Raw genomic sequence first — 12,907 nt, 5'->3', positions numbered from 1 at the left:
CTTGAAGATGGGGAATACTTAGCATTGGTGAGGCGTGAGGGTATGGGGGATGCTCCCTGTTGGCCAAAACATTAACACGGCAGCATATGCTTCTCGAACTCATGTCACAGCTGTTATATTCACATGACTGCTAACATCTGAGGTAGGGAGCTTGGGATAAATTTTACCATTGTTGACCTGACTCTCCGGAGTGAGTGACCTGCACATACCTAGATTGGCTGCGGTTAAGTCTGAGGTGGCATATTCATTATGGGTTGGAGTCTTTTAACATTTAATACCCCTGCCCATCGTGAGGGAGGGTGTTACAATCCATCCACCTCCAGTCCTTACCCCTCCCTTTAGATCTTGTAAAGGACATAAGGATATTCACAAACTCTGCATTCTTCATGCACAAATTCCTGTTGGCAATGTAATTGCATGAATTGTTCATGTATTTATATCGAATTCCTCTCTTTGCTACATTAAAGGAGAAAATGATTGACCTTAAATCTGCTGGAAATTTGAGTGTGTTGTAATGCAGACCTTTTTAATAATGACTAATGCAGCCTGATTCTGAAGACCATGCTTAAAATTCCCAATGCACTGAGTAGGTTGTTGATTATTTTCATCATTATTAAATCATCTTTGAACATCATATTCCACTGATTAGCCTCTAATTCCTCAGTGATATACTGGAAATAATTTTATCAGTCTCATATTGTATAGCACATGTTACACATTAATGAGTAAATAAATTACAAGCACACCCTCTTTCATTGGGTACGTTAGCTGCGGGACAGTCCAGTCATGCGCATGCATTAAACCTGCAATGCAAAGAGAATCAACCACTGCTTTGCATTATGACTGATTGCCTCATTAAAGACATCATGCAGGGTTGGTAGGAAAAAGAATACTGTACCAATTGGCAAGGGGCATCCAGCCCATCCAGGCCAGGTTGACCTGGCTCCCCTTTTTCCCCCTTATTGCCTCGGAGACCCTGTTTATTGAAATTAACTTGCATTGTTATTGACAAATGAATTGCTCCGCCTGCAGAGAGGCTAACACTCAATGGTTTACAAACAGGAGAGAGAGGCATCTAATGACTTCATGAACAATGTGTGGGGTGAGGGAGTTTCTGAAATGTAAACCAAGTTGGAAATATACAAGGATGATTAAACTGAGCATCCTTTCTTCCTACTGTTACACTTAAATTCTTAATACGACTTATGTGAAAGAAACAAATGCTCAATTTACAAAAACATTCTTGCAACTCCGTCTTGGATTGTATATTTTCAAATATAAATTGAAAATTTGGAACTAAAGCATAATATTGTCTTCCCTTCTCCCCATTCCTGATTTTCAAAATATTTGATGTGAATGCATGCCCCACCGCACAATAATCCTGATGGGACTGAAACCCCCTTTCTACGGCATGGAACATATTCTCGTGTTCACTGTGACCAGAATGCCACAAGGCAAATGTTGTAGATGGTAAGTTAGTACAGCTGCTGCTCCCTGTGAAATCCTCAAGTAAAATCCCGAGTAAATAACTTATTTCATCATGTGCACTGGGGCCATTAGACAGAATGTGCCTCTTTCTTCTGTTTGACTTGAGATGTTTGAATACCAATACACAGCAGAGACATACCAATGGGCAAGGTGCATCTAATCCAGGAGCACCCTGTTCTCCTTTCTCCCCCTTTGGCCCTTTTTTGCCTTTCTTTCCCTTTTCCCCCTGCGGACACAATGGTTTGGTCAAAAAAAAAGTTTGGTGAACTCAGGCACAGCTACATATAATTGTACATTATGTCAAGCCAATTTGAGCACTAAGAGTAAAACAGTAAAAGAGTAGTCATGAGTTTATAGCCAGAAAAATGCTTGGCAGTTATCAGGAGTAAAGGGACTACAATGAGGATAAGTGATGATATTAGAAAAAAAAGGAAAATTAGTGAGGTTGCAGGAGCACTTAGGAATGAGTTATATTCAGAAAGGAGTAAAACTACATCTCTTATTACAGCAGTCAAATTAAGGAGTAAAAATTAAAAGGATGGGTCAAGTCCATAGGTGGGAACCAATATGCTCAGGTTTCAGAGGGCAGAGGGAGAAGGAGAAGGGTAGGTACCTCCAGGTAAATAAAGCATGCTTCAAACTGAGCAACAGGAGCAAGAAACATCCAGAAAGAATAATGTTTCTACAGAGGCAGTGGCCCTTTGCATTTACCTATGAATTCTCTTACAGTGACTATTAGAGATCTACTGCATCAAGTTTAAGGCAATTTTCTGCAGCAAAAGTACATGTTGCAGTCAGTGGTCACTGAGCATGCTCAAGATTGCTACATAGGCAAAGAGAAAAGGACACTCCCTCCACAAATTCAGAAGCAATTCAATCAAGTGTGCAATTGGAAGCAAGTATAAAAGTAAAATTAATCATTTAACACAGCCCTCCTGATGTTACGAGATATCCAACCATATGAATATTTGATTAACAGAAAATTACATTTACTCTCAGTGAATGTAATCCATAAAATATGGTATTTGGTTAATGAAAGAACCATTTAAAAATTGACATATTCCTTGATATTTTAGACAGTCATATATTTTTGTGTAATTTTCATAAAACTGTGTCAGTGGTTTGATCACTGTCTTTATGGCATTTCATATAAGTTATGCAATTAGTTTAAATGTCTAAAAGGAAAAATATTCAATTGAGACTTTAAAGCTACTATTGTTGGATAACTCACACTTAATAGAAGGGTAGTGGATGGATAGCACACAGGTCAGATTGCTGAGTACGTGCTCCTAGAAAGGATTTTTACCAGATAGCAGCACACATTGGGAATGTGTGTCAATATTGCCCACAATCTCCTCAACATGTGCTATTTGTGGACAAGGCTCCATGCTAGCAGTGCGCACTCAATCAACCTGATATAATCAACAAGAGATGGATAACTTATACACTTCAAAACTGTGATTGAAAGCTCATACAGTAAGCAGCCTAGAAATTATTGTCAGTTATATCAGCAGATGAATGTTTACTTTGCACAGATGACATTTCTCTATTCACTATTTTTAATGGAAAAGCTAAATTATTACTGGACAATGTCTGCTGACACCCATGAAATGCTCTCAGTCTACATGTGCAAAACACTCATGCACATCACCCATGCCAATACCCCCAGTGGTGTAATTCCACCCAATTCGCTCATATTGATTGTACTTATTTGGGTGCTGCCATGCAGGGTATTTCACAAAGTGGGTATGTGCATAGCTTTCTGCATGTGGAGTGTGAACATTGCAAGGTGTCAGAAAACACAGCCTTATTTATAATGATAGGCCAACACTAAGTGGGCAGAAGAATGCCAGAGGATTAGGCATCCATTCAGAGATATTGCAATTCCCCAACCTATAGAAATGGAGGCAGAAAGTTGGTTTGTACCATGTGTGCAAAGTAGACTACTCATGCAGTCTACACTAGAGTGCTGGACGGACAAAGCCTGTGCAGTCTACAGAGTGTTATTGAAGGTTTACAGTCAATAGGAGAACAGTGGATATCTAGCTCATACCAATGTAGACAGTCAGCTCATACAAGACCACAAGAAAGCTTTAGATGGAATGCTCATGCAGCTTAAAGAGTGCTCTCTGAATGAACATTTCTGTGCTTTATTTCAAATATGAGTGTCTAAATCCAAATGCCAAAGCTTCAGTATTCCTTAATATCTTGTTCAGTCAACCACTTTCAAATGCTGCTTTCAGCTTTCGATAGCTATTGTTGCCTTCATATAAAAATATACATTCTACTCTTAAATCAAATGTTTTAAGTTGCCAAATGAAGAAGTAATTGGGAGAATGTTTAATTTTTGGTGTTGCAAAAATACAGATTATGCTAAAATATTGGATTGAGAAGAATCAGAGTGCAGGTAACTGGGTCACTTATACAGTTGGTGAGGAGAAATAGTGATGGATTAGCTGTGCCAGTTTATTGAGCCCAGGAGGGGTATTACAGAGAAAGATCTACAAAAGAAACAGCTGAGGACAGGGGTTTCTCTGACTGATCATGTTGTGATACAACTTTAGGTGAGGCGATCGCTGAGTGGTATGTCACTGGATTAATAACCCAGAGACCCAGATAATGTTCTGGGGACCTGGGTTCGAATCCTCCTACGGCAGATGGTTGATTTTGAATTCAATAAATATTTGGAATCAAGAATCTAGTGATGACCGTGAATCCATTGTCAATTGTCGGGAAAAACACATCTGGTTCACTAATATCCTTTAGGGAAGGAAACTGTATCCTTACCTGGTCTGGCCTACATGTGACTCCAGACCCACAGCAATGTGGTTGACTCTTAACTGCCCTCTGGGCCATTAGGGATGGGCAATAATTGCTGCCTAGCCAGTGACACCCTCATCCCATGAATGAAGAAAGAAAACAAGATTTATTTGATATGGGGTGGCGCAGGTTAATTAAGATGAAGCTTTTGTGTAAAACAATGGAAAGTTTACATCAGGTGAAAAAGTAAAATAAAAAAATCTTTGTACCTTAATTACAATATTATGGGAAATGGTAAATTCAATGTTATTGCTTGGACTTTAAATAATTCAACAACAGCACTGGAATAATTTCAAATATAAAAATCTTAGGTATGTTGACACTATTGTCATTATTTTTGTTAAATTTCATGCCAACGTGTAAAACTGGATTCTGAATGGAAACCCCTGTATGCAAATGGTTTTCTATAACAATGTCATTCCAGGCTGTTTCTCACAGGTGATGCTTTGTCTCTGGACTTTACTGACAACTTGTACAGATCGACAATAAAATCAATTAATCTTGCTAATTGCTGTTGTCAACTTCGTAACAAAGTGAACCAACTGCTTTAAGTTCAGGTGTAATTGAAAACTAGCTCTTCCAGCAATGAGAAGTATAGACATTGTTGACTAGCTTCTACTTCAGATGCAAAATAATTAGTAAGATAATGAACTCCAAGTCATAACATTTATACAGTGAAGGTTCTTTCCTTATCTCCATCTGAACCAAGTTCTTTGCGTGAAGTTTGATCCTTGCTCTTTACTTTTCATCTGTTAATGATTATCCATATGACAATGGACATGATATATAAACGGTTTGGAATCTAATGGGAAATAGTGTGACAAAAACCGCCTGTGTTCTCTCAGGACAATAATGACTTTTAGTACTTCACCCCATTCACTCTGTTGTGTTCCACCCAATCCAATTTCAAAAGGAATACTGGAGATCTAAGTGCATTTGGTTCTCATGCTCACATATCATTTAATTCCAGCAACACTGAAAACAGCCATTTGAAGGCACTTGTAAATGCAGAGATCTGTAACAACACCTTTTCTCCCCTTTCTCCTCTATCTCCTTTAGGACCAGAGAAACCCTGGAAGAGATAAAAGTCATCAAAGTAGTTCAGAATCAATTTATAATTCCTGCTGTGAAGAAAAATCACAAAGAATGATAACAAGTCTGTTCATTCAGACTAAATTTTACTGTATAGAGACAAGTCTGCTCAATCAGCACTTATTTCCTCCTTGCAAACTTGCTAATTTTCCGATGTACCTGCTATTTGAATCCTTTGCTGAATAAACAATTTGCCTTGGCCAATTTTGTCAGTTCCCTTGTTTTTCTCAAATGAAATAGGCTGACAAAATGTGTTCTTTCCTAAAGAGATTTCCATCTTTCTAAACACCATTTCATGAGTTAAAAATCGTATATATGTATTCAGCTTTGTTGTTTGAATCTTCACTTTTGTTATGGCAATAGTGTTTCTGAGAATGATCTTTAAACAACTTGAAACCCACAAATAAAGTAAATAAAACTCGAAAAAAGGCTCACGACTCAACAGATTCTAGATTATTCTCTTTTAAGTTTTAACTGGAAACCTTGGAAATAAGACTGGTAGAAGAAGAGCATAAAAGAAATAGGACTTACATCTAACCCTGGATCTCCATCAATTCCCTGTCAAAGAAGAACACATACATAAGGACAGACATTTTGATCCCAATTTTTATATGAAACATAATGTCCTCAGACTGCAATTTCTAGTGGCTGAATTTTAACTATTTTATAACCTGTTTCATCCATTATACGAACAATACTACCTAACATCCCAAGAAAAGCCTAAAAATATATAGTAAGAGGTTAACTCTGTAAGAATAGCTATTCAGCAAATGCAATTGGAGCTATTTCATAGTGATGTTAGACCACATTGAACTGGAGCCTTGGCGTGGAGGGCACCAGAAGATTTTCTCCCTTTCCATTTCTTGTATCGTTATGTTCAGATAACTTGTTAGTGTTCAATCATGCAATAGGCCTGATCTTACTACATGGTGGCCATGCTGGCAGATACATGGAATGGGGACAAGTGGCACAGAGCACAGAACTGAACCCCAATAATGGCACGGTGCAGCAGACACGAGACTTTAAGAGTAAGTGGGTCATCAGTCTGCTGTCCAACACAGCCGTTAAGGCCGTGGGAGACTGCCTTCAGCTCAGCTCAGCGAGAATTCTGCCATCACACACCTGGAAACCTTCTGGATGATAATGGGGCCCTAGAAAAGCTGAACGTTGTGGTGTTATAAGGAGAGTGTGAGCACGTTGGACTGGTACTCATTGGAGTTTAGAAGAATGAGAGGAAAAAGGCAGGAAAGCAGAATTGAGCATGATCTGATCAGTCATGATGTCATGTATGGTGGAGCAGAGTCATTGGGCTGAATGGCCTACTTCTGCTCCTATATCTTATAGCCTCATACTCCTTGGCTTGTACATTGTACAGAGGTGATCTGGTCACCCCAGTGAAACCATTTTCAGAAGCCCTGACAGGATTGCATATCAACCAGGCAGTTAACTGCTTGCCACTGGGTCTTCCATGCCTTCCAAATTCAAAGAGCTTGCCCTTAGGAGTTACTGACCAATCAGATGTGGCGGCCATTGCTGGTATTGCAGCAAGATACTGAGCATTCAAATTTGAACGCGCCCCAGAGCCCAGATTAAGTTGGTCTCGTTTGAGAGGAGCAATCAGACAGGCCCAAGAGAGGTAAGGAAGGCAAAGTGGAGGGGGACCTCTTTTAGCTAGTGCTTCCTGTGGAACACAAGGTGTCCCCTATTCCTTTGAGACCACTGTTAGCTTTTACCAGACAGCCTCTCCACATGGCATATGTTCTCCTGCACTGCTTTTAGTTGAATAGGAAAGAAGCCCTTAAGTAGTTGTTATTTGACTACTAAAGGGCCTAAAGCCTTTTTTGGGGAAGGGCATCTTTGACCCTCCTTATCTCTAATTGGGATGAGTCAGGAAAGGCAAGGCACGCCAACTCTTGCCTTCCTTCCAAATTCTGTAGAATCATTCCCCCCTCCACCTCTCATCCTGCATTAAACTCCACCCATTATTGTAGCTACTATGGTTCTATAAATCATAGTTTGACAGTTGGTCCAGCAACAGCAGGTCTCTAATAAAAAACAGTTGTAAAGATAAAACCTGCTCAAATCTCTGACACAATCACAAAAGTGTTTACATATGAGGATCCAATGGTGCAATGGTTGCGAAACCAAAAAGAGCCATATCCTCAACCAACGTTTTTCACACTATTACTTCCATCTTCAAAATAAATTGAAAGCTCAGGGAGATCAAGAAAGGAATTTATCTTAAACTTTGAAACAAGTTAAAATAGATAGAATGGGGCATAGGAAATAGAAATAATGCTTGAAAATTATTGAAAAGGGAGACATGATGCCAAAGTTTTTTATGTTGCACTTATCAGAACAAATGCAAGAAGAAAAGGTTTTATGCAATCACAATAATTTATAATTGTTAGAGAAAAGGGTGCTGGTTTAATGGGAAAGCAGCTTTTGATATTCTTCACTTTGTCCTGATGAGCACAAGACAATAGGCTTTAGCATGTTCTCTTTTCAGCAATATTCAATTTCTGTCCTACCAATTGACCAGAAAAAATAATGCTGATAAAATAGTAGAAACAGAGATGACATGAAAGAACAAATAGCAGAGGAAAAGCAGAAAGCTAGATATGCTTAAGAAAATGTTTAGAATGATTCACTTTCATTTCAAATTGCTCTTTAAGTGACTGGAACTTGTGATGCTGCTCTTGATATGAAGAAAATACTTAGAGTATTCACGTAAAATAAATGCCTCTGCTCAAGAATGGAACCGCGGGGCATTCATCCATTAATATCACCAACAATAATTTCTAATACTGTTCCAGGGAGCCTCTGTTTACACAGGATTGCCAGCAATCTAACTGAAGGTTCATTAGTATGAAAATAATTAACACTAACTTAGAAACATGAAACATAAATAATGCTTCAAGTGAGTTCTAGTGTAATGAAAGATGCAATGGGCTCAAATTCCAGTATCAGCATGGCATGCCCTACACTGTTCTTGAAGGCTGTGTTTTTTCGTATTTTTTCTGTATTTTTAATTGTGGACTGAAATGAGAAAATAACTGTTCTAAATCCAAGGATTGCTGTAGGATTGCTGAATATTTTGAAAGCAAGTAACCTGATACTCATTGTAGTCACTGTTAATACCGTCACTTGTTTGAGCACTGCTTAAAATGTGGGTGTAGATGAGCTGGAGCTGAGGGATTGTGTACAAATGGACCTTTGCTTGGCAACGCGTAGCTGGTTGATTTGTGGACTAATGACCAGTTACGGATGACAAAGGCCCTCTGCTTGCCATCAACCACCTGATTGGTTCTCAGGTTGCCGAGCATCTTGTGGATATGAACAAGAAACAGAGAAACTTTCAGATCTCCATCAGATCAGGAGGTCTCTCTGTTCTCTGCAGTAAAAGCCACTTTAAGCCTGAAGAAATCCTACGTATCTTTCCTTCAGCAGTTGCTGTCAGCTGTGACTTTGAATTGATAGGACAGAAACCTTTTATAACTGAACCAGCCACCCTGTGCCTCTTTCAAAGCAGTGACAGCCTCCTGAGAAGGAAGACCGAGAAACAGCATTCTGACCAGCGAAACTGCAAAGAGGAACCAGTGAACTGCCTTCCCATTATTTCTCTCAATCCATAACAGCAATGTCTTTTACCCTGTTGGTGTGTATGTGTGTGTCTATATGTATAAGGGGGAGTTTTTAAGGGGATTAGAGATGTAATTAGTAGAGCTGTATGTTAATGGTTCTTAATTGTTTACAAGTAGCTAGAGCCTAATTATATGACTAAATAGTCATTTTTATTAAGTGCAGAAACTTGGCCCATTCTTTCTGTCAATCTGCTTCAAGAAGTCAAGTAAATTGAGGAATTTTGCACGCTTTTAAATATCTTTCAACTTTAGTGATGATTCTGGGAATAGTGGGGTTTGATTTTCGAAGCACTATCCTAGTGAGGTGTTACAAAGTGTTGCCACTCACTGACCAGGGAGCACGCTCACTGTCGAGTTCAGGATGTTGGGTGGGGTCCCAAAGCTGGAGGGTCACTTGGAGGACCTTCAGCACTGAGGGAGTTGGCAGCTTCACCACTGCATGTAGCAATTCCAGTGCAGGTAAGGGAGGGAGAGAGAGGGTGTTTCAAGCTGCAGACCTGGCAATGAAGTAATAAAAAAATTCAATAAAATCGGGCAAGTTACAAGATCATCATTGAAAGGCTATGACCTTTTATTGGTCAAGATGGATAGCAGGTTAATGGGGCCTATGTGCCACTTTTGACATTGTATGTAAATAACGAAGTTCATTACAGATTTACTCTGCAGTGATTTAAGACACTATGTTTCATGCTGGTCAACAAATGAAAATAATGTTAAGATGTCATGTTCAGATTTGGGACAAAGTAGGGCATGATTCCTTCTATGGCAATTTACTGAAGTGTGTCCTGTGCCTGTCAGCATCGGGAGAGGTCTGTCCCTATGCTCCAGGCCCCTGAAATTAGACGGGTGCTCCTTCTGGACAGCAGCGATCAGAAAATGCCACGTTGACAACATCATTCGGAGGGAGGAGGTGAGGATCAGGGTAGGGTGGTGTCGGGGAGGTGGATACAAATTTTCACTTGCCTCTGATAAACTGACACTGACCTCAGTTCTCCCACTGGGCAACCAATCTATAAGAATGCAGTGATTGACCCCTGCACCAGCATGTCCTTCAGCACTCAATGATGGTAACTCCAGTAACCACTTTTCTAAGATTTGCACAGAAACACCCACTTAATTAAATTACTGTATGTGTACACACAATGGGGTCACTCCATGTAAATGAAAAATGGCCTGAACCCCGAGAGGTCTCCACTCTATATAATTTCACTGTGTCTGACAAATGGCTGAACAGAGGAAAATCTATTGTCATTGCTTGTTTATTTTTCTTTCCAAGAAACCTTGCTTAAGTTGATATCAAACTAGAACACCGACTTAATATGATATTTATGATCACTTCTGTATTATGCAAATCATAGTCGTAATCACTGATATTGCATAGATGCACAGCTCTCATGAACTGAAATCATATCCTCCCTGAGTTGAGTTTCTGAATCCACCACAAACCCATTCTTTCAATCACAAAGAATGCTTCTAAAAACTTCTGAAGTCACAGAGCAAATACAACCTTCTTAACTGTAACATTAATTCCATCTGCACTAAAATAGTGCATTCTTCCTTACACTTGGTATACTTACAGGCAAACCTGTGGGTCCCCTTAGGCCTGGGTTACCAACTGCACCTTTTTCACCCTGAAATGACAACACTTAATATAAACTAAATGGTCACAGCTATGATGAAGAAAGCCTGCATTCTGAAATGTTTTTATTATCTTTAGATGTAACAGACGTGAAAACTACAAGTTCAGGGGAACCGTGTGAAACAAGTTTGAAAAAGCACACGTCGAAAGTATAAAATTAAACAGCAACACCTAATGGAAAATAACAGCTAAAATGAAAACCACTAATTGTGAAAGATGGTTTGTTTGTCGTAATGTTCTCAATACTTGGAATTGTATTCATAAAGGAGATGGCTTAATGGTTTTAGCATGTTTCAACATTGAAGAAGCAGCTTCAATACCTGATAATAAACATGTTGGGACTATACTATGGAACATGAAAACCCTGAAGCAGTTTATATTTTGCTTATGGTGGTTGTTCAGATTGGATATGTCATTTCGCTTTTAAGATAATTGAGATTTTCCACTCTGCTAAGGCCATTGAGAAGAGGTCTTACATTAAATACAATCCAAGGAAAGTGTATTGTCAAACCAGAAACACAGCAAAGAGCACAAGATAGATTTATGAGCTTTCCTTTGTGAAAGGTACCTGGCTTTCTGCAAGCGTGGTTTGGAAGTTAAACCCCTGTCATCCTTCAATCTATGTATTGGGGGTGGGGCCCTTCCATTTTGGGACTAACGATCCTTCCATAAACTTCCAAAATGTAGCTAATACTTCTAACCTAATCACATAACAGTTTAAAATATTATTTGTTATCAGCATTTTTTTTTCATTCAGTCATGGATGTCAATGTCAGCATTTATTGCCCATCTCTAATTGAGGTTGAGAAGGTGGTAATGAGCTCCCTTATTGAACGACTGCAGTCCGTTTGGTGTAGGTAGACCCAGATTGTGTTTGGAAAGATGATCCACATTTCTGTCACAGAAATACTGAAGGAACAGTGATATCATCCCAATCCACATATGGATGTGTGGTTTGGAGTGAAACTTGCAGCTAATGGAGATACTCAAGTGCTTGATGTTGTTCTTCTACTTTGAGGTGGCAGTGGTGTAGGCTTGGAAGGTGGCATCAAAAGATGTTTGGAGGATTGCTGCAGTACATCTTGTGTAGTGTACACAATGTCATGGGTTGCCTGGAGTGGAAGGAATGAGGATTGAAGGTGGATGGAAGGGATGATCATTGAGCTGCCTGCTTTTTCCTGGTTGGTGTATGAACAGATTGAGTAGAAAATACCTACTCTGTGGAACCCTTGCAGTGAAGCCTTGGGTCTGGGATGCTTGACAACTGGAATGATCATAACCATCTTCATGTGCGCTTGATATGACTCCCACGAGTGAAGAGCTTTTTGTCTATTTCTGAATGACTTACGACATTGAATATGTTGTATTGCTTGTTTGCATGGCACTATTTAGCCTTGTTTCCACACCAGCAAAGATCAAACTCCCATTTCATCTGACACACAGAGCAAAAACATGGATCATTTTGAAAAGTAAAACTCCCTGTCTCTTGATGCAAACCCTCAGAGCCAACTTGCACCTTCTACAATTTTGCTTCATCCATCATCCTAGAATTTGAGATTTTGTTTAATGGGTTCAATGGGTACAACATGATTTAAATGGAAACATTTACAGATACAGTGAAAAAGTGAGAACTAAAGTGCTCTGTGGTTCCCTGTACTGTGCTGTTCTTGCACACTTCAAAATGTGACATATATTGTGGCAGAGTTTCCCGTCTAGCTCAAACTGGTAAAATGATTATAAAAGAATGCACAATTTTAAAACATAAATTATTTTGATTATAAGTCAAGTTTCCCAAACTATTCATGCTGTTTTAAAAAGGAAGTGTTGTAAATTGGTGCTGATGTTGATCTTGGTTGGAGCAGGGTATTTTACTCGATGTCACTAACCACCCCCATGCTGTCCCCTTGTAAAATAGGGAACTATATGGATGTCATGGTGTGAAAAATCCAACAGACATTTACCACAACGAGCTCTTCTGTACAAACATTATATTCACAGGCATGTCAGTATCTAGGCTAATTTATAATATTAGATTAGAATCGGACAATTCCACACATACTTCAGGTGATCCGAGTTAAGATGGAGTATGTGGTCTTTATATCCTTTCATCACATGCAGGGATACGATGATGACATCATGAGCTTGTCTTCTAAAGTTATGCTGACATACTGTGTGCGGTAATGGTACAGTGACGTACTGTGTGCGGTAATGGTACAGTGACATA

The 12,907-nt window shown here is 39.3% G+C and overlaps 1 protein-coding gene across 1 annotated transcript in view; it reads right to left on the bottom strand.

Annotated features, from left to right (window-relative positions):
* Positions 1-820: 820 nt before the first annotated feature.
* LOC109917899 (collagen alpha-1(XXV) chain) overlaps positions 821-12,907 on the bottom strand; it is a 620,002-nt gene continuing 607,915 nt past the window's right edge. Inside the window, exons 30-33 of the mRNA XM_048603420.1 lie at positions 10,622-10,675; positions 5,932-5,958; positions 5,336-5,380; positions 821-976 (exon numbers count right to left, since the gene is read on the bottom strand). Of these exons, the coding sequence (XP_048459377.1) occupies positions 821-976; positions 5,336-5,380; positions 5,932-5,958; positions 10,622-10,675 (282 nt within the window). The remainder of the gene's footprint in view (positions 977-5,335; positions 5,381-5,931; positions 5,959-10,621; positions 10,676-12,907) is intronic.

The sequence above is a fragment of the Rhincodon typus genome, chromosome 1 (assembly GCF_021869965.1).
Source record: "Rhincodon typus isolate 14 chromosome 1, sRhiTyp1.1, whole genome shotgun sequence".
Lineage (NCBI taxonomy): Eukaryota > Metazoa > Chordata > Chondrichthyes > Orectolobiformes > Rhincodontidae > Rhincodon > Rhincodon typus.
The sequence above is the reverse complement of the archived record's forward strand: the minus strand, read 5'-3'. Positions and strand labels throughout refer to the sequence as shown.